Genomic DNA, 26,218 nt, shown 5'->3' with positions numbered 1-26,218 from the left:
CACTGTTGCCTCACACCTCTGGGTACCAGGTTCGAGTCTCCGCCTGGGTCACATGTGTGCGGAGTTTGCATGTTCTCCCTATGTCGTCGTGGGGTTTCCTCCAGGTACTCCGGTTTCCCCCCACAGTCCAAAAACATACTGAGTTGCTAAATTACCCGTAGCAGTGCGTGTGTGAGTGAATGGTGTGTGAGTGAATGGTGTGTGAGTGTGCCCTGCGATGGGCTGCCCCCCCCCCCCCCCCATCCTGGGTTGTTCCCCGCCTCATGCCCATTGCTTCCGGGATAGGCTCCGGACCCCCCGCAACCCAGTAGGATAAGCGGTTTGGAAAATGGATGGATTTTGGCGTCTCCAAATTGTTCATAGTGTGAAAGTGTGCCATGTGATATACTGGCATATTCTTCAGGGTATTCCAATCCCTTATGCTCTACTGTCTGGGTTACAATCTCCATGCCCCCTCGGGCACTCTAGATTGGACGATGGATAGATTATAACTATACAATACCAATTACTGTTAAGTTGCTCTGCAATGTTGTTCCTTGTAAATTATGTAGGCCTATAGCACTTGTACTGTATTTTTATTACTGAGGTGCTTTAACTATAACACCAATCCATAGGGAGCAGTAATAACGTAAGATTGAAAAGAAAATTAATGTTCAGCATGTCCTTGAATATTCTGACAAACTGCTGTCTGAAATACCAAGAACATTAAATAAGGATACAGTTTAAAAAGAAATTTGTCACTGTTGTTCATAATTGTCGACACTGAAAACTATGATGGTTATATTGAAAAAATTATAAAACCTGACCTTGTTTGTAAAGGCAGAAAGTGCCAATTCTTTCGAAAGTAATAAAAGTGAGTTCAATACATGAATAAGAAGAAAAACATGAATTACTGATTCACTTTACAGGAGGGTAAGAATATAGCTTTACTTATAAACCAACTGATGGACTTCGTTTATTGACAAGATGCATGGGTTGGTAAATAAAACCAGGGCTGAACGATGACAGTCATCCTCCACCAATCGCTCAGCGAGTCTCCGTTGAGAATCGTGAAAACTATCCAATAACTGCCAGAGCGGGGGCGGGACTTCCGCTCAGAGCTTTATTCCGGAACTCCTTGTAGTGAAATTAGAGGCACTGTTTTATGTATGTGGTGGTCCGTAAATACAGATACTGGGTTTCGTGTCGAAACTTCGGGACAATCGTTTTTTCCGACGCTAACAAATGAGAGCCCGGGACGAAGGTGGTCAGCACGGTGCCAACTGGTGAGGAGACGCTGTTGTACACTGGTTACAGCACCAAAGCTCGCAGCTAGCTAGCTGTCTGCTTCGCTTGGTAGTGAGGGGCACTGCATTTTACATTTGGTGTTAGAAAGTTTCCATACATGTTACTCTTTTACTACTTTTTAAGCGATGCAAGCTGGTCACTTACACCTTTCTGGTGTTTTAATAGCTTTTCATATGTTTGAATTCTATACTTTAATTAGCTATTAGGTTGATATTAGCTTTATTTTTCTCAATTTCCACAGCTGGTTTGGATTTTAATAGTTGTACTGTAAATGTAGATGTATGCGTTTCGGTCAAAGATGGATGACGTCTAGCTATTTATTAATACCGTCCCTCAAACCTGCTGGAGATTTACTATTTAGTAAATACGGTTACAGGATCAGTTTTCCAAAAACCAGACCTTTCCAACAGCACGCAGTGAAGCCAGCTCCTTCAGATGCACTATAGTTGGATATCCTTCCCAAGTTTGGGGGGCTCCCTGTCATGTGGTCGGAAGAAATGGAAAATGAAGTGGCTCCAATATTGCTTCTTTATACATGTACGTTAGTGATTCCATGGTGCCCGTATGTGATACAGTTTCTCCCAAATCCTTCCTAATGTGACTTTGGCCTCCCATGTGGAATCCCATGTGTGGCTGAGTGGTTAAGGTGTTAGGGGAGGGTTTCTCCGAGTAGGTTCGAACCTTGCACACAGCGGCATAAGGTAGTTTTGGGGCATTGGTGGCGTAATGGAAGCATGCTAGCGATTGAAAGGTTGCCTGTTTGAATCTCCAAGCTGTCACTGAAGTTCCCAGAGCAAGGTACCACCCCAACTCACTGCTCTCTGAGTGCTAAATAATAGCTGCCCACTGTTATGTCACATATAGGTTAATTGCAGAGGGTACATGTCTTTGTTGTGTGCTGTGTGAAGGGGTGTGTCAACAATAACAATTAATCAGTTAATCCTGTTAATTTTGGTCCTTTATATGTAATGACCTCTACTACATTAAATGACAAGTAACCAAGCGGACCACAAAATTGTGCCGCCCATATGGGCAACTCCCATCTTCAAAGACCATCTTCTGTGGTCTCAGATTTTGGGGAAGACAGAATTTATGTAAACACAGGGCAAAGCTGCTCGTGTCAACCAAAAGAGTGCACATTAAATACCAAGTTCCCTGTGGAAAGGGTGAGGGACTTGTCTTTACATTTCTGTTATTTGTGTATATGTTGTAGCACTGTGGCTCTGTGAGCATTGTGGTCTCACACCTCCTGGGGTTGGGCTTTGAGTCCTGCCCCGTTCTATGGTATGTGAGTGTATGCCCTGCGATGACCTGGCATCTCATGTTGCGTGTTCCCCTGCCATATGTCCCGTGCTGCCTTGGAGAGGCTTTAGGCTACTCTGTGTTAGATAAGCATGGAGGTAGGAATGTTGGATTCATTTATACATTATTGATGTTTGAATCCCTTGATGTATGTATGACCAAATTATGTTTGTTTATTATGTTGTGCGTGTGTATTGAAGGCCGTCTCTGTAGGTGATTGTGTAGCTTAGCAGTCCGTATTCCATATTCATCTCATGCTTCATTTAATCATTTGTGTTGTATGAGTGCTTAACATACCTATAGATATTCTTTGTTAAATGGATAAATGGTCATATCAGCTGTTATGGTCACAAGTTAGCGTGCCTCTATGGACTCAGTCTATTGAAAATAAACTTAGTTCACTGACACTGATTCTTAGAGTGCAAGTTTCATTACACGAAAGACGTTTCCTTGGCTGTCTGTGGTAACCCAGATTTTTAAAATAACTAACAGGACTGCCCAGTAACCGTGTACTAGATAAATGAATGGAAGATGGATGGATAGATGGATGGATGGATGGATAGATGGATGGAGGTACGTGCAGACACACGTAGACAGAAAGATTAGACAGACAGGTTGACAGACAGACAATTGAGCCCATTAGATATGCAGTATTTACCTGCATATAGCAACAATGAAACAAAATGCACAGATTCAAAACCATCAAACAGAGGCCTAGATGTCTTCACTTTGTATGACCTTGTTATTTCTTTATTCATGTACCTGCCTTGTCTGTAGTTATACAGTTTATGTTCAGAGTCATGATCTGTTTCTAAAAGCTGTCTAGGCACATGTCATGGCTGGGGGGAGGGCAGGCATGTCCGGAGGAGGCATTGTAGTGCTTGAGGGCAGATGACAGAAAATCTCCCCAGTAGGGCTTCTTTGCACACCCTGGTGGAATGAGCCAGTGGCTAATGGTGCTCCGTGAGAGCACCCCATGGAGCAGATGGGCAGAACTGTACATGATATTTTCAGATTCTCTGTCCTGTTGTCTGCGCCTGCCTCCAGTGAGTTCCAGGCCAGTCCATTCATGGAACTGGCTTTCCTCATGAGCTAGTTCTGGTGATTGGCATCACCTGAACTTTGCTTGGCTCCCCAGTAGACCACTGTGTAGAGAATGTCATTGGCCAGTATGAACTGGTAAAGCATCTCCAGCAGAGAAGCAGAGACTTGAGCCTTCTCAGATGGTGGGCTCTGATCTGGCCTTCCTTGTACAGTGCCACTGTGTTTGATCACTCAGTCCAGTCTGATGTCCATGTGCACTCTTGGGTGCTTGTACCACAGCAGCACCTTGATTTACTTTGTGGATGGTGACTGGTCTCATGGACTCTGCGTGCTGTAACTCCACCAGTAGCTTGCTGAGGTTGAGCTGCAGTCTTCCTCTAGCCTCTGTACTCTGACTCATCTCTATTGTCGATTCACTCTACAATGGAGGAGTCATCGGGATACGTCTGTGGGTGGCATGAGCTGGTGTCCTGGCAGTCTGTCATGTCAGGGGTGGTCAGGAACGGAGACGGGATGGATCCCTGAGGTGCAGTAGTGCAGCGCTGGCAAAGTAAAAGACCATGATGCTGACTGTGTGTCCAGGAAGCCCTGTGGAGCCTCTGTATCAGAGCATTGTCCACACCTATGTGTGCTTGGTACGGGATCAGAGGATCCATGTGGTCTGTGACTGGTGGTCACAGCTGTTCCAGGAACAGTCTCACTAAGGTCTTCATGGTGTGAGAGGTGAGAGCAACTGGTCTGGTGCAGTCTTGTAACTGGACTGTGCTAAGAGGTACCACAAATCTTGTTGCAACCCGACTTTGTACCACAAAGACATGCATTAAAGAAATTTGACATTTCTAGATGTTGCTGCATATCTAGACCCATTGTACTCTGATCATTGCAATTCTGCGGCATTGTCCCTCTGTGCTGTGATTCATATAAATGCTGTTATGCTCTTGAAACTGGACTGACTTTTTTTTCTCTGTTTAAATTGTCTTTTTTCACAATGTAGAGTCATCGTGAGTTTTCTATATGGGCCATCTTCTCTCGAAAAATGGTAATCGCCTGAAGAAGAAGAAGAAGAGGAAAGCACAGAAGAAGAGCAAGTGGAGGGACTGCTTCCTGCAGGGGCCGTGCATGCTCTGCTTCATCGTTCACGGCAACAGTGACGACGAGCGCCTAGAAAGCAGTGCTGCCCGGCTCGCCGAGCGCTACACCGCGCTGAGCTCGCCTGAGGACTGCGCCCGATTTCTGTTGTCACCCCCGGAGCTTGCCATCTGGGAGGGCCCAGGCAAGAGCCTGTTGTCTGCCGTTCCCGCCAAGCTCATCGCCCCCCCGGTGCTCTTCTGCGGCACCGTGCCCTCCGTTACTGCCGACTACTCTGACATGGTGTGTAAGCGCAAATGCGGGGAGCTGCGGCGCTCTGGGCCGTGCAAGCAGCCCCGCTGCGCCTTCCAGGAGGCCCCGGACAGCACTGGGGTGCGGGATGCCCCTTCCGCCACGGCGCACTGCCACCTCCCCCACTGCCCCCTCCCGTCCTCCTCCTCCCCCTCAGAGATAGAGGCAGGACACAGCGCGGGTGATGCAGGCGGCACTGTAGCTGTACTCCAAGGTGGTGGCTCTTCCTCCTCCGCTTCCTCCTCTTCCTCAGGCTGCAATCAGGAGTACGTTGACACCCCTGTGGAAGGTCGGGACTTGGAGGTAGCAGACACTCCCAGCATCAACCACCTGCCGTCCTCCATCCTGCTGAAGGTGAGTGCGACCTGCCGGCTGGTGGGCTTCTCCGGCCAGCCGTCCTCCTGCGGGGTGCCTGACCTCGCATGGCAGAAGGACAGGCACCTCCATCCCAAAGGCTGCCGGTTCAAGTCCCAGGGGGCCCTGCTCTAACACCTTTTGTGCGAATTATTTAGCCTGAATTCCTCCAGCTGGTTATGTTTGCGAAACAGCTGTTTGGCTAAAAGGCGTGAGACGAACAACAAACGATTACAGTAACTGCAGATGCTTTATTAGCATCAGTCAAAGATGAGTGTTCTTTGGGTTGGCGTTGTCGTCTTGCTGGGCGCTGCCGCTTTGGTGCCCTTTTCCGCTGGTCCGCGGCCCGTGAACACAGCAGCTCGGACGTAGTTTGCCCTTTCTTTCATAAGGTTGTGTCCATAGTTTGGGTCACTGAAGAACTTTGTACCAGGACAATAAATGTAGACAATGCTGCAGACCATTTCCATAAACAGAATGAACACAGTCAGTGGGGAGTTTCTGCCCCGTGTGTGTGTGTGTGTGTGTGTGTGTGTGTGTGTGTGTGTGTGTGTGTGTGTGTGTGTGTGTGTGTGTGTGTGTGTGTGTGTGTGTGTGTGTGTGTGTGTGTGTGTGTGTGTGTGTGTGTGTGTGTGTGTGGAGTTTTCTTCTGCAGACCAAATGCATGCATTTAGGCTAATTGTTGTTTCTGAATTATCAACATAAACGCCTACATGGGCCTTGGGACGTACTCCGGCCTCATGCTCTCTGCTGCATAGGATGAGCTCCAAAACCCCTGTGGCGTTTTTAGGGGGACTGCTGATTAGAATAAAATATGGCACTTAACATGTCTTCCTCAGTGTTTTTTTTTTTCTCTTCCATAATTTGCAGTATAAATGTGTAAAAGTGTAGAAAACAAGTGCTTTGGGGGGAAAAAGTGTTTGTTAAACTGCTAAGTGACAGCGAGACTGACAGTGTTTGTGTGTTGTGAAATTATGTGAGTGGCCTGGACACGTGATCCTGAACAGTTATCATTTGAAATCTGATATTTAGTGTGATTGAATTATTTGCGTTTTTTCCTAACAGTGCGAATGCCTGCTCGCATTCCTAAACACGGCCATGTTGGTGTCAGCAAAGGCATTCCTATCCCTATCCTTAAGTCCGCACCACCTGAACACAAGTTTTTGGCTTCAAAGGGAACTCTCCTCGCTACTTTGGGTTTACTTGGATCTCGTGAGGTTATATGTGTATAAACCATTGTAATTGCCCACTTTTCAGACACACGGACCTGTCTGTAGCATTATTCCAATTGCCACATTGTTTCCCAGATCAGTTCCCAGTATGATCGCAGTTAAAGGAGCCTTTCCTTACCCTTGATCATTCCGAACCACTGCAGTGCTGGTTATTAATGCCAGATGCACTTCATATCTTTTTATATACAAAATGGCAAATGATGCACAATTATTGGGTTTTCAGTCTGGGCTCTCGGTATAAACTGGAGGAATTTTGTCATGTCCGGCGTATGATATTCAAGTTCCCATCAAAGACATGGCTCAGTTTAGATGTGCATTTCAGTGGTTATGGAATGAATGTGCCTCAGTTTATTCTTGGGTAAAGGGGCCGGAAATTTGTGTTTGATTGCCTCAGACGGGTCGATGGCTGCGTTTGGCCCTTGAGGTTTGCCGTATGCCTGCCTCTTGAGGACTCCTCTCCAATTTTCCTGCAAATATCCAGCTGCTTGAAGATGTTTGTGGGGTGGCATGGTCCTGCAGTGCTTAGCACTGTCACGTCAGACCTTTGGGTTCCGTGTGTGGAGTTTGCATCTTCTCCCCATGTTGTCGTAGGGATTCCATCGGGTTTTCTGGTTTCCCACCGCAGTCCAAAAACATGCTGAGAATAATTGGAGTTACTATATTGCCCATAGGTGTGCAATCTGTAAGTGAAAGGTGCATGAGTGTGCCCTGCGATGGGCTGGGGCCCCCTCTAGGGTTGTTCCCTGCCTTGCCCCTTTAGCTTCGGGGATAGGCTGTGGACCCCCCGTGACCCTGATTAGTATAAGGGCTTTTAGGAGATGGATGGGTGAAGATGTTTGTGCACTGTATGGGCCGCAGTGGCACTGGGGCCTGTTAAGGAAGGACCACATGCAGATGTGTACGTTTCATATTTAAAAATACTTAGCCTAGTTTTTTTTAAAAGAGGTAAAAGTGGATTATCATGGTGCTTTTTTATCTCACCTCTGTGTCCTGTGAGTATTACACACTGCCCTTGTTGGGGACTTTGGGGGGGGGAAGGTCGGCAGCTAATTTGGCAGCGGTTTTGCTAGCTTCCCATGGCGGTGCTGCCTGTGCTGGACTGCAGCAGGACAGATATCCCCCTGGATCACAGGAATAACGAAGTGAGGCTGGATTTCATGGTAGGAGTAGCGAGGGGGGGCTTATCGACCAGGGACTGCCAGCCGCCACTGCCTGGATGTGGGGGTGGGCGAGTGGAGCATACGGCTTTTCCAGTCTTGCTGGCAGGGGCATGCTTGTCGGGGTGCTGTCCCCCGCCTCAGCCAGCTGCAAAAGCATGTCACATGGGGCTGCGATATTGGCAGCTGCCTGTGGCGGCATCTCCTGAGGGGCGCCGGCTCGCATGGGCTGTACCTGGCCCTGGTGCCATGTCTTGTGTTAAGTTAGCACTGGCGTTATTTAGCGCTGGCTCATGCCCTGGGAATTCTGGAATGGCGGATCGTAATTGGTATCGCTCCTCTGGGAAGGGGGGTAGCACGACGGCCCGAGAGTGCAGTGCAGAGTGTGGCCTCCTGCTTGTTCAGAAGTGGCTGCAGCAGCCTTTGTTTGGCCATGAGTTTGCTGCTAATGCGTAAAAAAAAAAAAAAGCCACCATGCTGTAAAAATGGGCAGCAGTCTGCCGGTCCGACACCCGTGCGTGGCTGCAGTGCCGCTGTTTTCCCCCTTCAGCTCTTTTCCCCCTCCCACTCTTCAGGTGTTCTCCCATCTCTCCGTGAAGGAGCGCTGCCTTGGGGTCTCCCTGGTCTGCAGGTACTGGCGCGACCTCTGCTTAGACTTCCAGTTCTGGAAGCAGATTGACCTCAGCGGCTTCCAGCAGGTGAGTGGGGAAGCGGGACAGCCTTCGACTCTTCAAATCGCGCCGTCCTGACGGAATTATCCCCAACAGAGAGAAACGTGAGAAGCACCCACATGCAGGACTTCGCAAAAGCTTCTGCGACGATCTAATAGCTGATTTAAAAAGCATATAAAAATATTATTAATAATAATAACAATTAAAGCAATAGGGATCCAGCACTGCTGGTGCTTGGACTCCTCATGATGGATGGATGGGTGGGTAAGTATTTAGGTAGGTAGATGGCTGCATAGCTGATATGGTGCTCTGCTTCCCTCCCTCTCTGCCAGGTGACCGATGACCTCCTGGTGAAGATCGGCTCCCGCAGGCAGAACGTGATGGAGATCAACATCTCGGACTGCCGGAAGGTGCAGGACGGTGGCGTGCGCGCTCTGGCCCAGCACTGCCCGGGGCTGCTGCGCTACACAGCGTACCGCTGCAAGCAGCTGAGCGACGCCTCGCTCTCCGCTGTGGCCGCCCACTGTCCGCTACTGCAGAAGGTGCACGTGGGCAACCAGGACAAGCTGACGGACAGCGCGCTCAAGAAGGTCAGCTGCCGGACCTAGACCCAACCCGGCTTTATTACGCCCTATTTCGCTTTTCCAATTATTTCTCTCTTCTTCTTTTTTGTTATTAAAAATGGCTGGTATCTGCCAAATAATCTGGGGCCTGGTGCCACGCGTTAAAACCCTGGTTATGTGTAACCTCCCAATAAGGGGATCTGCTCGAGGGTTTATAGTAGGGAACTGTTTAGTGCTTTAGCAGCTAGTTTGACCACAGGCAGGCCGCTCTACGTATTGTACTCTGCAGTATTCCCTGTGCTCTCCTTGAGAATAGGATTATAAGTCCAGTGTACACTGGAAGTCATCGCTTAAAGATCCTGGCCCACCTCCTACTCATCCCCTGGTTCTGATTGCTTCAGCCTGGGTGTCCCCATTACGCCTCAGCAGTAATCATTTGTCTGAAAGTATCAGCAGCCATTAATGGGGGGGCGGCTGGGGGTTTCTGTCGCTTGTGAGCGATACCACTCTCCTGATTCCCCCCCCCCCCCCCCCAGCCCTGAGCGGCTCCTTGGCGTAATTGGAACGCTCGAGATGAATGTTGTTGATAATTCCGAGTCAGTCACAGCGAACGGCGAGGCATATTTCGCGTTTTTATTTTAAATGCGATTATTTTGCTGATCATTTTATGGTAATTATTCACTGCCTCGGGAGTTCCGGCGTGGCGGAATGTAATTGGCATTGGGCGGGTGGGGTGGTGGTTAGAGATGCACCTAGTTGGGTCCCAGTCGTCTTGACGCATGCATGGGCCTCCTGTAATGCGACACAGCAGGCCGTACAAAAAAGGGGTGATAGAATGGGGTGAAGGAAGGTGATTATTTATGGAGCGTGAATGTTGCTGCTTCTTACCCTGACACAGGTTTTTGGGGGAGTGTGCAGGGTGTCTGTCCCTGCAGAGTTTCAGTGGGGCCCTATGACCTTGGTGACCTGTGACGGCGACTGTCTCCCTCTCTGCCTGTGTGCCCAGCTGGGGGAGAGCTGCTCGGAGCTGCGGGACGTCCACCTGGGCCAGTGCTACGGCGTCAGTGACGACGGCATGGTCGCTCTGGCCAAGGGCTGCCCCAAGCTGCAGAAGATCTACATGCAGGAGAACAAGCTGGTATGTGAGCGGCTGAGTGCCCACCCACCCGCATCTTCATGACGCCTAGAGAGGACTTTCCAAATAAATGATGAATGGGGAATGTGACGGCAATCTGCGGAGGTAATCCTGGAGGCCCGGTAGGCTGGCACCGAGGCGCCGGCCAGGAGGAGGGGGGGGGCAGGGGGCCTTGCTGGGTCACAGCGATTCCTTTTCACGCTCGGCTGCGACGTGCCTCGGGTTCGCCGGTGGGGGCTGGAGGGGGCTGCGGAGCATGACTTACGCCAGGGGCTCCTCCGAGCGCGTCGTCAGGCAGATTAAAGGCGAGTGAGAAATGGCTTGCTATCGACGCAGCTGGGCGTACTGGGGATTTGAGACATGCACCGCTGGGTAGGACCCGGTTCCCAGAACCCCTGCTGGTGCACGCTAGTGCTCTCCCGCTGACTTTCATTACCTTATCGCTCACGAGCAGCGAGACGGCGAGCGTACACGTGTGTCTGTGAGCGTGTATCTGTCTGTGTGCGTCTCCCGGACTGCCTTCATGGCCGGCGTCCCATTAACTGTGAGCCCCGCTATGTGACAAGCTGGGAATGATTACTTCCACTCAGATTAGGTTTCCAGCGCGTGAGATCTTTCATTTTGTATTTGCACTGGAGAACCAGTTGCTGTATGGGCTCTGTCCTGCCCATTGCCTTTTCTCTGCGCTGCTTTCCACAATGAACTTGCTCACTGCTGCTGATTTTAGGTACTTTTAATAAGGAAAAATTGAAGAAGGGGCAGACTAATCACTTAAAACTTGTTTCAAGCTTTCTGTCAATTTAGTTTTAAATAGTGGAACGCTGTATGTTTTTGCTGTATTCAAGCAGGCTGGTAGACTGGAGAGGGCGATTGTGAATATTCACCATGTAAGTCTTGGTGTCACCACTAGAGGTCAGCTGAGATCCACTCCTGCTCCCGCTGTCCTCAAACCACCTCTGGCTTTGTGCACGCTTTACAAATCGCTGTTTTAAGGATGGCGAATGATTCGGTTTGAAATTACACAGGGGCAAAGCTCTCTTTCCTGAAGGAGATGGTCCTCCTCCATTTTGTCAGGCAAATGGCCCTGAGATTGAGGGACACGCTTCGGAAATGCAGTCAGATGTAATGCTAAAGAGGTTTGAGATCCATTGATGTTTTGTGTCTGACATTCGATATTTTAGTGTGCATTTTCTTATTTAAGACAGCGACCCCCCCCCCCCTCCACCTCACCAGATCGTTTTCTGTACTCATGGGTACATCTTCAGCAGCTGATTACTGCGAGCCATCCTAAGAGGATGGTTTTTGGATCGAACACAAGACCGACCCAGTAAATAAGGCCAGTATCGGTTACGAGCTGCCAGTACTCACATGCGAGTCTGTAATTGAAGTAATTTTGCCAGGCTGTTTGGCACGAGGTTCTGCCGACTGGGGGGAGCGCACTCTCTGAGCGCCGCAGATTGTTATGTCTCCCATTTGTTGCGGGTTGGGCAGGGAGCAGCCTGGAGGGTGGGGGGGTGGGTCTCGACTCTCCTTGGAGTTTCTGTCTTCTCGTGCGGTGCTGTATGGTAATTATTTCAACACTTCGGACATGCCTGTGGTTTTTATACTTCTGCTTAATGGGGACTAGATTAATAGCTCAATAAGCAATTACCCCTTTTAATTAGAAATTTAGGAGCAGATTAAAGAATTGATTCTCAACCCCCCCATTGTCCCCCCACTCAAAACCCAAAAAAGGAGAGCAGACGGTGAGCTGTTTACAGTCGATGCAGCCTGCACAGGGTTCTGTGCCGCCTCTCTGAGTTCCTGTACCATTCTGCTCCAGCAGCAGGCTTCCAGGCGTGAGGTGTTAAGCTGTAGGACCGGCTCTCCCTGAACTGCCAAAAAAGCACCAGCACACCATTTTATTTTTAAACTGTCCCCTGGGGGAATTTCCCGGACTACGCAGTATGAAACGAATGAAAAAATGTATACGTTTAAATTATACGCTTTGCAAAATTAAAGATCTGTGGAATAGGGCTCCATTAAAAATGCATATGAGCGCTAATGACCCAATTCCCTTATTTCAGTCCCGGCTTTTTTTCTTCTCTCTTTTGCTATGCTTTTGGGTGGGTGGGGCTGCGTGATGGGGCAGTTCTCGGTAGGGTGGGGCTGGTGCTCAGGCCCCACCCAGCAATAGCTGCCCCTTGGGACACCGTGATGATGCTAAATCACTTTAGAGAACTCTAGCTCTTTGGCACTTTGTCGTCATGTGACACGTCCAGGCGGGATCTTAGGGAGCGAATCGGAGAGACACATAGCAATATTCATTGCAGCCCTCCCCACCTCTCATCCCCCCCCCCGCATGCTTTGAATTGATCTGTATGGCTGTATGAGAATATTTAAGGAGCGGAGTGCTATATGAACACCCTGACAATATTGTCAGCTACATTCATTTCATTTTTGTTTCTCTCAGTGCATTGCTGGGCATGTCGGCATGGGCGTCTCCACGGCTGCGGCGTTGTAATGGAGAAGAGGACTCAGTAATTGTTTTTGACTGAAGAGATACATTCTGTTGGCCTTTGTCCTCACTGAGGCATATTTCACCCCCCCCCCCCCCCCCCCGTTTGCTACGATGCTGCTAGCTTGCAAGACAGTCGTTGACAGATCCTGCCGCCCCCGTCTGGTCTGGGGGGGTCCCCACACAACTCCGCGGCCCATGTGGCCTGCCGTACTGAGGGCTCTGTCCAGACACTGGAGTCTCTCACTGCGGCCTACATGTTTCCACCGATAAAAATGTCTGTCTTATTTTGTTATTCTGACACGCCGTGCCGTTTGTTCTGCTCTGGCTGAAAGATTAAAATGTCATTTCCTCCATTCACCACTTAAAGAGGGATGGTGGATCGACCTCTTCGTGATCTTTCTCTCCCTCCTCCTCCTCCTCCCACCCCGTGCACTGAAATGAAGAAGGAAAAAAAACACGCATCCACACTTGGAAACGATTTCTCCATTGATTGTGCCGTAGAGTTTAATCTCTCCGGGTTGTGTTTATGCACTGAGATGGTTGTTTCCTTTGTATAAAAGCGTTCCCAGTCCGCTGAGATGAATTGGTTATGCCGCTGTGGTGGGAAGGTCCTGCTTAGTTTGCCACATGTGTTTTATTCCCAGACAGACCTGTAATTGAATTACTTGCTCTGGGTTTGAAATGTATTTGCAGAAGGCAAACACGGATAAATCCAATTTTCACCTTTAGCAAGGTTTATGGGGCCCTCCAGGCGTGGCCCCCGAGCGGCCTGAGGCCCCCAAGCCTTTCTGCCTGTATTGCCAAATATCACATGCCCTAACATCACTTCACTGGGCCCCGTACCCTGTACCTCTGGCTGACTTGCCTCGTCGCCCGGGCTGTTTTGGTGGCCTGGTTCTCTGTCATTAACTTAGAATTTGGCTTGATTTCGGGTTGTCCTGAGTCAACGTCTGAAACGTCGTCATCCCGCTTCTCCTATGGGGCTGTGAGACTCCCTCTGGGTTGGGATGACCAGCAGGTCCCGGTGGGAATGGAATGGGGGGGGGGGGGGGCATTTGGGTTTGGAGGGGGATAAACACCATGGGAATGGAAAAGGGGCCCAAAACAAGATGGGCTGTGTTCTGCATGGGCCACTGGCTCCGCCCTCATTCTGCCCCTCCAAACCTTTTAGGGCCGTACCAGAAAATGGGCGTCTATATCCGCACAAGCTCTGAATGTGCAGAATGTTCGGGGGAGATGAGCAGGCTCTCTTTAAGCAGGATTCAGCATGTGTGTAAGTGGCGGGGCTGCCTGTCTCGGCACCTGCCCGCCCGCCTCGCCGCTCGCCGTCTCCGAGCGGTCCGTCACTTCCCTGCCCCCAAAAGGCTGCTCGTGCGCTGGGGAGACACGCCGCATCCAAATCTGATTAGGGAAGAGTTTTAATTAGCCTAAACGTGCAATGCAAATGGAATCGCAGCCGACCTAAAATAGATTAGTGCCTGCCCTCAATTTGGGTCTAATTACCACACGGATCTCGGTTCCTTAAAAAAAAAATAGAGAAAAGAAAAATCCGCTGCAGTGGTGCTGCTCAGACAGAGGGGGCTGGCTTGGTGACACCCCCCTTCTGGACGGACCCAAAGCCCTTCTCAGTGATGTGTTGAGTGGAGTTTAATGTTGGAGATAAAATATTCCTTCCTCTGGAAAAAATATTCCAGTTTGGCAAAAAAAAAAAAAAAAAAAAGTTAGGCTCCATTGTTCCCATTGCTCCTTTTCGCTGAGCCTGTTGAAGGGCTCAGATATAGATTAGACATAGATTTTGGGGGCTGTATGGAGCGTGCCCAGTGGACAGTGTATTTGTGCTGTATTGAATGTGCCTGCTGACAGCTCGCGGGAAATGAGGGTGTTAATGGCTGCACCCCTGAGCGCTTCTGGGGGTTTTTTTGGGGATGGGGGGCTTTGATACACTTTGAGATTCGGGATGGCTGTCAGGGAAAGCTGCAGATCGGGCTTTGTGGAAACCTGGGAGGGACGCGCTCTCTTTGCGGGGGCGATTAAACAAAGGCCCGGCCCGCGAGTCAGTGACGCGGCCCCCCCCACCCCGGAGCACCCTGACATTTTGGGGCGGATCTCATCAAGGCTGGAGTCTGCCAGTTGTTTGTAGCGGACCGCTGGGTGTCTGTAACCACCGGGACGTTGGCGTCCTTTATGTCAGCATATCGATCCCCCCCCCCCCCCCCCCCCCCACCCGACTATAACCACTCCCGCGGTAGATGACTTAGATCGCCAGCAAGGCTCTGTTACGTGCAGGTTTGGAGTCACTCGTGTTTCTCTGAGCCCGCGGAGTTCACTTACCACGACAGATCTCAAGGACATGGTGCCTAGCCCCCCCCCCCCCCACCTCTCGACAATGCACTGCCAGAACTCCTTGATGTGTGTGCCACGGAGCTGGTCAGGCTTGCCAACACACTGCGCTGTTCTCCTGACGGCCTGCTGGTCCGTGTGTCTGTTTTAGCGATTACAGTGAGAGGTGAACTCGAGCGAGCAGAGACTGGCTCAGGCTGCTCCATCACGGCCGGGTCATGTTCCGGACCCGCCCTACCCAGCCGTGGTGGGGGACACTCCTTGGCACAGAACAGTGTTTATCTGACATGTGGAGTATGATTTGCCGCTGATTCCCCTGGAATAAGGGGCTTGGGCAGTCCTGAGGTGACCACAACTGCCCTGCCGGAGGATGATCAGTAAATTCTCTGGAACGGTGACATGTAGGGACTGAGCGACCAAAGGGGGGTGCCTGGCCTGGCTCTGCCGCTGTCTTTGTCCCACTTTGTGAGTGAGCCAGAGAAACTACAGTGCCCCACCTCTGGGACTGGTGGCTAGTAGAGATGACGGGTACTGGACAGCAGAGGGCGCTCCAAGACTAGCTTATATATTATTCAAATGTTTCCCCTTCACTGGGCAGAAAATGACGGGGGCGGGGGTTTCTACATGGGACTGGCAGGCTTTACCTGAAAGAACAGGCTTGGTTTGGTTATTGTTACATTTATAGGAAATAGACAGTTGCTGAATTACATAATTACAGTTTTTACTTGTTTGCATATTTGATAATGTCATCTGAGTGCTCAGTGACTATGCAGTTATTTTTGAAACTGTGCTGCTTACGCTTGCTTAAAGACATGCATGTTGAGGTTTTTTTTGAAAAAATAAGATACGGTTATAAGCACACAGATAATAGATTTAAAGTATATTTATTTCGTGTTCTCTTACGGACAGTTGGGCACACAGTAATAGAGAAGGAAGGCTACATACCAACTTGGATTTTTATCCATAATCAGAATTAGTGGCATTATGGGTAAAATCTATGTCAGAAAAAGTCTTCATCAGAATATGTATATGCATCAGGAAAGTGTAACGTCACTGAAGGCGCTCTGGGCAGGAGCATGTCCTAAGCATCAAATTAACGAGAAGGCTTAATTGGTACCTATGATAAGGTACATTCAGCTTTTTAAGGCCTATAAAACACGCATTAGTGCACTTGCTTCCTGCTGTTGTTCTTTTAATCAGAGTGTGTGTCTATTGCTCGAACAGCTGCTGGATTAATGAAGTGTCGGGGTAGTAGGGAGGGTGTCTGAGCCTTCCGAGGGACGTGGGCCGCTACCTGATCAGATGAGTCACACTGGTGGACTTTCCTCACCAGCGCTATTGGGGGGGGCTTAAATTGCTATGTGCTCCACCTGCTTTTATTTCCTCCGTCTCCGTCAATTGGGTCTGTAAAAACCGCGGGGCTGGGGGGCTGGGGGAGGGATAGAATTCTCCCAAAAGACGAATGGCCCAGCTCAAGATTTTCAGGGGGCCTGCAGGTTTTCCATTTTTATTAATTTTTTTGACCATCCCCTACCTCCTCGGACTCGGAGATGGACAGTTCCCCCCCCACATCCACTGCTGGAAGGTGCTGAAGGTGTGTATGTTTCACACCGGCGTCTCTGGCAGGGTGGGGGGGAGTGGTAGGTTCAGGCTGTGATTTATGCGTCATCTGCCCTATGACCTCACTGCCCCCATAGCCCCTACCCTCCAGTATTAACATGATGGATTTTCCCTCCAGCTCATTACCACTGAGTGTGACGTCACCCTTTAAGATTGTGCGCTGAGACAAGTACCCGGGTGTCCGTGGCAACGAGATGACGGAGGTGACTCAATGCTCCTCTTGTTCTGCCACTTTGATTTCCTTCCCTTACCTGTTCTATGTCTCTCTCTGAGTGACACACACACACACACACACACACACACGGACACGTGCCAGAAGAGATGCCTGCAGCCCGTTAGCGGTGCACATCTCCCTCCCAAGCAGCGGGGGAGTTGTTGCTGTCAGACTGCCACCCATCCTGGGACTAATTACGGGAGACCACACTGTCGCACGGTCCTGCTCCAGGACAGGAAGTGATGTCAGAGACGCCGGCGGGAGACGTGACCGCGGCTTGCCCAGTTTCTTTTGTTCAGCAGAGCGTGCCGTTGCCTGTCAGCCTTGCTGTCATTTCTGTCGGATTCTCCTTCTGGACCTTTACAGTTTTAATCATCGGCGTTTCAGTCATGTATTAAATGAACAGCCTTTATTATTTTTTTTTCTATATATAATTTTTTTATATATATAATTTTGTGATTAACCATATTATCTGCCTGGCCTTTTATCTCGGCCTCCTCGTCCTGGAAGCCTCTTATCGGGCTGCTGGGGGTGGGGGTAGCTGGCTCCCCCAGGTCTTCATTGCCGCCCCGGGGAGCAGTAGCAGATCTCTATTGGAAATGACAAGCTGGCATAGCTCGGCCTAATTAGGCAGTATGGTCAGTGCTGGCAGGACCAGGGCTAAGGCAGTACTGGCCAGAGAGCAGGGTTACTCGCCGGCTGATGGGGAAGCTGCGTGTTTCGCACCTGTACCACATGTCCGGGCTCCTCTTTAATGGTTCGACGGTCCCCTTTCACTTTGGGAATCGGTGCGCTCTTGCTGAACGCCGTCGCCCCCCTTGGGGTTGCGTGCTGGCTAATGTTCCAAGGCCTAACGAAAGACTTTGTGTGCGAAATTCCCTTTAAGTCCGGCTCTTGATGAGGCGCTCAATGGGACAGGCTTCCCCAGGAATGATTTTAGTCTTAGCTCACCCCCATGGTAGAGAGTTTTGAGGCCGAGACAGTCAGAGTGTGTAGCAAATGTGTATCTACCTGTATGTAGTGGGGGCCCGGCTGCCTCCCTGTGATGCCTCCTGTTCTCTGATAGGTCGGTTATTTTAACACATTTAACCCCCCCCCCCCGCCCCCCGACCCCCATGCGGCATTACCTGCACAAACCTGGCATCTCAGAAGTTCTTGATTATAAGTAGGGTGAACCTACTGAGTCCATTAGGTACATGTATATTTAGGTAGATATTCTTTCATATGGTATACATATCATTAAAAAACAAAATTTTGTTAGATGTAGCAGAAAATGATGTTCTTGTTTTTTAGGAAAAACTTTTTTCCAAAGGAACTTAATTTGTCCCCCCACCCCCTGCACTCTGTATGCAGGTACATTAAATAAAAAAAATGAGGTGCTGTATCAGCCCCCCCCCCAGCAACTAAATATAGTGCCCTTCACACAAATATTTAGACCTAATTGCATAGCAGTATGATGAGGGAGGGGGGACTTGTGCTGGCTGAGAGGCGCCGCTCTGGTGGACACATCCTGTAACAACAGTGTGCACTGACCAGCTGGTTTCACTGCTGCCCCCCATTCCGCTCAGTTAACTTTTGTCATTTCCTGTTTCTTGGTGTCGTCCTCATTCTGTCCCTTTAGTCTTATAGCCACGTTTGGGCTCTTTTATTGGTGTGTGTATGTGTGTGTGGGGGGGGGGGGGGTTGGCAGTTTCTCAGTCTCATTATTTTCTGCATTAAAATTTTAAACACCCCCACAATTATTATACCACACAATTTAAATTCCAGAGAGTGTCCTGCGATCTTTTTCTTTCGCCTCTCCAATTTGTTTCCGAGATGTCCATTGACTCCTCTCCTCCTCTTTTTAGATGAATTCCATCTCTCCTGCCTTCTTTCTTCTCGCCCTCCCTCCCTCCCCCCAATAAATTATGCACTTGAAGTGCTCACCCTTTACATCAGCCCCCGTCCCGTCGCCATTAACAGATGTGAAACCCTCCCTCTGATTTTGATGCGTGTCCCAGTTCTGTGGTCCGGGATACCTGTGAAACCAGATGGTGCCTTAGTGGGGATTGTCGCTGGTGAGCTGAAAAAGGGAAGCTGGTTTGTCTGTCTGCCCCTGTCCTGGCTCGCCACACCCTTGATGTAAGCTGCGGTACTGGGTCTGCGAGGTGCTGCTCCAGTTTGGATCCGGGCTGGCCCTGTTACATCTGTGGGAGTCTCTCTCGAGGCCCTATTCCCTGGCGTTGTGTCCAGGGGTTGGCGGGTTTGTCCTTCTTGGTGTCTTTATGCGTGTGTCCTATCACCAGATACAGTTACCTATAGCTCCTGTAGCTCAACAAGTAGAGCATTGTGCTAAAAGTGCAAGAGTTGTGGGTTCAAATCCTAGGGAACACGCACAAACATTGTAACCCTTCCCTCTACTGAATGTCAGTTTGGATCAATCTTAATACCAAGAACGCAAAGTCCGTACTTGTGGTCTTGGCAAGACTGGTCTTCCACAGAGGAATTTCGGGCACCGTGTGATTGGTCATGTTTGCTGAGGATGCAGCCACTGCATCCTTGATATTGGGGGCGACTGCAAGCCCAACATCAGGGGTTCTGTACTTGTGTTCTTAGTATTGGAATTGGTCTTCGGCATTGGAAGATGCCATAAAATGGGTTCATGAGAACACAAGTATTGTCAAGGACGCATATTAAGATTGACCCAATGTCAGTCAGGGGTCACTTTTATGGTGTAAAGGGGCTCAGAAGTAGGTTGTAGGATTCAGATTTTTGGTTAATTAGATGCCTTGTGTTTCTGCTTTAGCTTTGGGCTCTGTGTTCTCTAGCGTGTTATGGAGGATGTTGTAGGATCATGGGGGCTAATGTAGGCCAGTGCGCTTCGGCGAGGTCACCGCCACCATTCCTGGCCCCTGTCGGGCCCACGCCTTTGCCCTTATCCGAGTTCAGTCTAAGTAGGTTGCTTTAGCTGGGAATGTTCCGGGAGTGTAGGTGGAATTGATGGACAGGGCCGCTGTTGTTACCGTTGTTTATGTCCTCGTTCTGCTGCACAGGGGGGCGGGATCATTATGCAAAAGAAGTTTATTGGGTATGATTGATGTTTGCCGGCTGCTGTGCTGCTTGTAGTCTGGGTTGGAGTGGGGGGGGTGGCGTGAGAGAGGATGGAAACAAACAAACAGTGGGACGTCCCGCCATTAATCAGCGGCTCTCATAAACGATGGACCCACCGCCCCCAGCAGGTTTCCATAACATGGTTGTGGCCCCACCCCCCATGGGTACTTGGCACAAATCAGGGAGCCCCGGTGCCTGTTGGGAGTGGTCCTCATGGTTCCCGGGAACGTGCGTGACACTCTGGGCTTGCAGGCTCTGTTGGTGTGGTGTGTGCTGTTGTGGTGTAATGTCAGAAGAGGTGTGTCTCCCCTGCTCACATGCCTGCCATGCATACAGGAAACACAGTTCTAATATTTCAATTGATTCATTCAATTCATTCTTTTGCTGCCACTTCTCCTGGACTCAGATTTAATTATATTTATCACCATTTCTTAATATTAATATTAATAATAATAATAATAACAATAATAATATTATTATTATTATTATTATTATTAATAATAATAATAATAATAATTAGTGTTGATTTTTTATTTTTTATTTTTTTTATTGGTGGAGTTTGATTTGCTGTCCGCTGCTCTCAGGGTGGTGATTGATCCGTGATGCGTCAGTCTCCCCGGGAGGGTTAGAGTTAGGGTTAGGGTTGTTCCCTGGGAGCTCTGATGGTGTAGAGGGACGACTCTGGCCGGGAATCGGGCATCAGGAATATGTGAAGTGAAAATTAACAGCATCTTTATTTAGGATGTGCTAGATAAAGAGCATTATTTCCATGAAAATATGTGCAAGTAAACTCTAAGTAGTGTCTCCTTGCCTGAAATGGAAACGCTTACGAGTTTATGTTAACGAGGTGCTTGTTTAATTTGGTAAATGTACATCCTAGTGCCGCCACCTAAGGTGTCCCTCGTCAGGTAACTGTTCATCACAGCCGAGGGCGCGAGCAGGTAATTAAAGCACCTCTGTTACTGTAAATAAAATACATGTGGATCAGGCTTATTGTCCTCTTTGCAGGGACTCTGGGAGGCCCCCTACACCCCCCACATTTATACCTATGGACCCCCAGTGCATTGCACTGGCTTGATCTGGAATAACCACCAGCGAGCTAAAGATGCTTCACATTTTTCCTGGAAATTAATAAGACAGCAGAGGCCATATCCATGGCTTAACTGCCCCATATCCCCAGTGCAGAGGCCATATCCATGGCTAACTGCTCCCCACCCCCAGTGCAGAGGCTTAATCCATACCTTAAATGCCCCCCACCCCCAGTGCAGAGGTCTAATCCATGGTTTAAATGCCCCCCACCTCCAGTGTGGAGGTCTCATCCATGGTTTAACTGCCCCCCACCCCCGGTGCAGAGGTCATATCCATGGTTTAACTGCCCCCCACCCCCAGTGCAGACACCTCAACTGCTGCTTAACTGCCCCCCACCACTTGCTCATGCCCTATCCGCTGCTTGACTACTCCCCACCCCTGTTCTGATGCCGTGACCCCACACCACTTGGTGTTTGTCTTTTCAGCACGTGAAGGTGAATAAAAACTAGTGTCAAAAAGTGAGATGAGTACAGCTGTTTGTCCTGGGGGCCCCATGTGCCACGGGGCCCTTGAACCGGGCCCTCCCTCTGGGCTACCCAGGCACCATGTACATCGGTAGTAATGTCCTAATTAATACTTCTCAGAGGGGCTGTCTGCTCTGTGTTTAAAATAACAAGCTTCTGGGGGGGCAGACGCATGTTAAATCTCATGCTTAGTGGCGCGCTCTCACCCTGCCGTCCTCCCCCTGTCTTTTCGTGTCACTGGGTGTTTATCATCTCTGTACTTCCGTTGTCATGTTCTTCCCACGACGCCATAACACAATTGGGTCCTTTGATTGCATTTGGAGGGGACACTGAGAGAACAGAGTGGGGGGGGGGACCTCATCAAACTGGGCGGCCACGAGTGTGGTCTACTTGCCCCATAAAGGTCATCGGCTGGGGCTGATGATGGCAGTGCGCCCACTGCTGTCAGGAGGAGTCGAGTGGGCAAACGACACCCTGCCCGTGGGCCTGCTGGAGCGGGACGGCACGGCCCTGCGGTTAATAAAGCGAGTCCTGCTCCGGATTGCACCGTCCGCCTTTGCTCTGCTGGGCTGCCCTCCCCTTTAAGGCTCCCCTCAGCCGTTTGGCGACGTCTGCTGTATGGGGGAGCATTTTAATAAACGGAGAACTGTGAATTACAACCCGCCTCACTGAAAGTCATAACAGCGTGCGGCAAATGGTCCCGAGTTAGCGAGCATGAGCCACTCCTGTTATAGGCTAGGATCCCTGACCACGCCCCCAGCATTATTAACTCCCATGCCTCAAATGCCTGCGATTAGACGCCCCCCTATGCACATACTCCACACGGTCCTGGCAATTCTGCTCGACTCTATCCTCAGAAATGGAGTGATTTTACATTTCATCTTGCAGGGCTTCCCATCTTATTAAACCGTGTGGTCCAGTATTTACTTGAGCCTTTGTGGCCCAGGAAAGTAGTGTCTATCTCTGGATTAGAACCCACAGCCTTCTGGGCCCAGGGATCCCAATTCATGGTGAGGCGTCACTTAGTTGCCTGGAGACCCCAGGTTAAGTAGAATATGAGGCTTGCGATGGCTGTGTGCCAGTGGGGCAGCATGGTTGCTGGGGAAGCGTGCGGCGATACGGTTGCCGGGGAAGCGTGCGGTGATGCGGTTGCCGGGGAAGCGTGCAGTCCCCTTCATTCACCTCATTTTCGGTTCCTCCTCTCTCTGTGACTCCTCCGTGATTGCTTTCATCTGGCCTGCCCGGGGCTGGTGCGTCTCCTCCTGTTTCTGCATTCTCGCCTGCACATCCTATCCCATGTGAGTTTCCTGCAGCCTCCGTCGCCCCCCTCCGTCTGGCAACCCTAATATGTCGGGGTGATTTTAGCCGGCATCGCCGTTGCAGCCGGATCGGCGCCGTGCCGACCAGAGGCTCGCTTGACGGAGGATTTGCCGGCATGGCTGCTACTGTTTATGCTCTTGTCCGACATCCAAGTTTGATCTTCCGAAGTCTCAGGGGATTCGGAGAAAATGACGCTTTATTTGCCATTTCTGTGAGTATGGGTACACATGAAGCCCCACCCGCTTTCTCATTAGACATGCACACATATACAGGTGAGTGTCAGGGTCAGCCATTTATCCAGCGTCCCGGCGTATTTTCCGGATGCTTACAGGCCTTGTGCGAAGACCCAGCGATGCGATTATTTTGCTGAACCCAGATTTTGAAACAATGACCTTCTGATCACTGGCATGGGGGTCTATCCTGCCATCCCCACAAGGGTTGTGTCATTTACGTGTCAGTGCTCTGTCCTCTCATTGCTGCCGTTAGACAGTACTGTAACTATAGCTGGACATGCACGAATCCACATTGCCTTAAACACACAGACCGGTTTCGCAGTCAGAGACTGTTGCGGCAGCAAGGTGACCTGCTCTCAGTCACGATGTGCCATTCTCAGAATAGTGCTGGTGACCCGTCTTGCACTTGTCATCTTGTCAGGCAGCAGTGCTGTACAGAGCTGCCATAGATTGATCGATGCCCAGGATCATTCGTTCGTTGCTGTGCGGGGAGCGCAGGTATGGTGAGCCTAACACCCTTCAGTGTGTCCGTGCATGTTGGTCATGTTATTGTTTCCCCCTAGAGCGGAAGAGTGTCTGCAAGGATGGGTGTTTGATTACTAGGCAGTGTGAGCTTGGAATCAGTCGATGACAATGCTTTGGGCTGCCATGTTAATGCTATTAACGCTCAACATATTAACTGAACACAGAATAGAATACCTCCGGTTTGTTTGGTGTGAAAATCCATGACATGATATTGTAAATGTCACAAACTGTTTGTGGTAGCTAGCAGAAATGATGACGCTAAACCATTGCCCCCTGCTGGTCTTTTGGGGGAAGTGCACATTTGTCTCAGGGAGTTGGAATAAGACAGGCTGTGGGGGTGAGCGGACCCTGCAGGGACTCGGGCAGGTCTCCCTTCTCTCTGAACGGTACCGTCACGCTGTTCTGGGGCGGCGGCCCGACAGGGGCTGGCATAGATCAGCTTGGGCCAGCAGGCTAATGTGCATTTTGACAAGCAGCGTCTGAGCTTCCTGACGGCTAATGAATATGAATGGGGCTGATGGCAGCTTGCGATCTGCTGCCACTGAAGTGTTCAGCACTCCTGAGGGACGCTGTAATCAGGTGTGTCACGTCCCCCCCAAAAAGATAGTCAGGACAGCCCCACCCGAGGGTGTCACTGCGCACACCCCCCCCCCCATCACCAGTGAAGGCTGTGGTCCAAAGGAACGTCTGGCGAAGCTCCCCTTCTTTCTGGAAGGCTGGCGGAGAGACGAAATCCGTAAACATGCAGAATCGGGATGTTATGAGTCAGGGATGAAGAAAAAAAAAATCAATTACGTTTCTCGCTTTTCTTGCACCTGGGGATTTGTGTTGCTCTCTGGGAAATTAAATGGAGGTGTTTGCTGTCTCAACATAGTAAATGCTTTGTACGAAAAGAAAAAAATAATGAAAACCTGTTTTCCGATTGTAAATGACTTGGTTAAACCCATTGTGCTTGCTTTTGTACCTGTACTGAAGCCAAATCCCCTTTAACAGACAGTATAATTATTATTGATAAGCCTAAAAGCTCATCACCCCAATGTCACATGGCTCGTCCCGTGATCCGCGCAGTGGGATGTGCTTGAAGGTGGTGCTTTACGCTGCATCTAATGGATGCCATGGTTTTTTGCAGCATCCATTTCCTGTGAGGGAAGGTTATTCAGTTGTAGCTGTTCATTTTTTTAATAAATATTTTCCATTTTCCCCACGTACGGTCATGGGTGGAAGCTGTTAGTCGTGGCTGTTTCTCCGTCCTCGCTGCCTTTAGGGAGGAGAGAGCCATTCTCCGTGTCCCATTCCTGTACTGAGGGAGAAAAGTGGATTTGGGCACAGGAGAGAAGGAGGGAGAATCAGAGGGGGGTGAATGAAAAGGCCTGGGAGAAAGAGCGGAAGGTGGAGGAAAGAGGGATTGAGAAGGAGGGATGGGTGGGAGATTTTGAGATGGAGAGGAGAGTAAGGAGATGAGAGGAAGGGGTGGCTTTGAAGGAGCCTGGGTTTTTGGACAAAGGCATTGGTGCAGAGAATGCACCCCCTCCCCACGTCTGCCTCCGCTAATGGGAGGGTCAGGTCCAGACCGCCTCTCACAGAGGTGCCCTGTGTCTCCTGCAGGATGAGGCAAAGGCCTAATTATCACCCAATTAGAGTTCATAATGGGCCGAGTGGGCCAGCTAACAAAGGGGCACTGGCACTATCGGCAGAGCGGGGTGTGCTGTATCAGGGGTGGGGGGGGGGCTCAGACACCAGACCCCCACGACCTCACATTCGCTCTGGGGAGCGTCGCCTAAATCGCTGGGCCGGTTAATACCACTGCTCTGTATTTGAGGCGATACGACGACATGTCAGCAGCGTGGTCTCATGTAGCGGAGCACTGCTGGCATTCACCTCCGGTGGCTTCCTGTGGCCAGGCGTCCGTTCCCAAGCAAAGCACACCCTTCATCTGACCTCAGCATTATTTGTATGTCCTCCTCACCCCACCTGTACTTGGTGGGAGTGGTACGGAGAGGCTGGTACGTCACCTGTGCCTGCTTTTGGTCACAAGCTGGGCTCCCATCTCGGGCTCTTGGACCAGGCCCCGCTCAAGCCGCCCTTCCGGTGAGAACCGCTGTATTTCCCAGCAGTCCCTGCCTTCCTCCTGTAGGAAACAGAAACAGCCTCCTGTTCACACTCGCCTCTTTCATGGCCTTTTCACTAATGGCATTTTGCTTCTTGACTTGGGGGGGGGGGGACGACCCCCTAATGTAATTGAACAAGTGTCTGCTTCGAACTTTAAGCCGCTTTGCCTCCTCACATTAGGGACGGTCCCCTTCATCTACGTGCGCTCTTCGATCTGTCGTGGGAATAGCCGGTGGGGGGGGGGGGACAGCAGCTGCCACCCTGCCCCGCCCTGCCCTGTCCCGTTCTGTACCGCTGCCCCCCGATGCACTCCCCGACCCCGCCAGACCCCTCGGACGGGCCCCGTTTGCTGGCCCCGGTGCGTTAGTTGCCTGTGAGGAGATCCCCTGCTTCTCAGTGGGTAGGGGTTTAATCTCTTGACCTGGAAAACCCCCCGCTTGCCCGTCTGCCCACTCACTGCCTGCCAGACGGCTCTCGTCGCCCCCCCCCCACCACGTACACAAAAAGGCTTTAGCGGGGCCGCTGTGAAAGGCGGCTCCGGGGCCCTCATTGTGGAGCGCTTCAGATGTGCTTTGTTGGTCAGTCTGCT

General features: G+C 50.4%; 1 protein-coding gene across 1 annotated transcript in view; it reads left to right on the top strand.

Annotated features, from left to right (window-relative positions):
• The first annotated feature begins 1,095 nt into the window (after positions 1-1,095).
• fbxl17 (F-box and leucine-rich repeat protein 17) overlaps positions 1,096-26,218 on the top strand; it is a 212,708-nt gene continuing 187,585 nt past the window's right edge. The window contains exons 1-5 of the mRNA XM_048982228.1: positions 1,096-1,265; positions 4,628-5,367; positions 8,332-8,454; positions 8,760-9,017; positions 9,997-10,128. Coding sequence (XP_048838185.1) covers positions 4,648-5,367; positions 8,332-8,454; positions 8,760-9,017; positions 9,997-10,128 — 1,233 coding nt within the window. The 5' untranslated portion in view covers positions 1,096-1,265; positions 4,628-4,647. The remainder of the gene's footprint in view (positions 1,266-4,627; positions 5,368-8,331; positions 8,455-8,759; positions 9,018-9,996; positions 10,129-26,218) is intronic.

This window comes from Brienomyrus brachyistius, chromosome 2 (assembly GCF_023856365.1).
Source record: "Brienomyrus brachyistius isolate T26 chromosome 2, BBRACH_0.4, whole genome shotgun sequence".
Classification (NCBI taxonomy): domain Eukaryota; kingdom Metazoa; phylum Chordata; class Actinopteri; order Osteoglossiformes; family Mormyridae; genus Brienomyrus; species Brienomyrus brachyistius.
The sequence above is the reverse complement of the archived record's forward strand: the minus strand, read 5'-3'. Positions and strand labels throughout refer to the sequence as shown.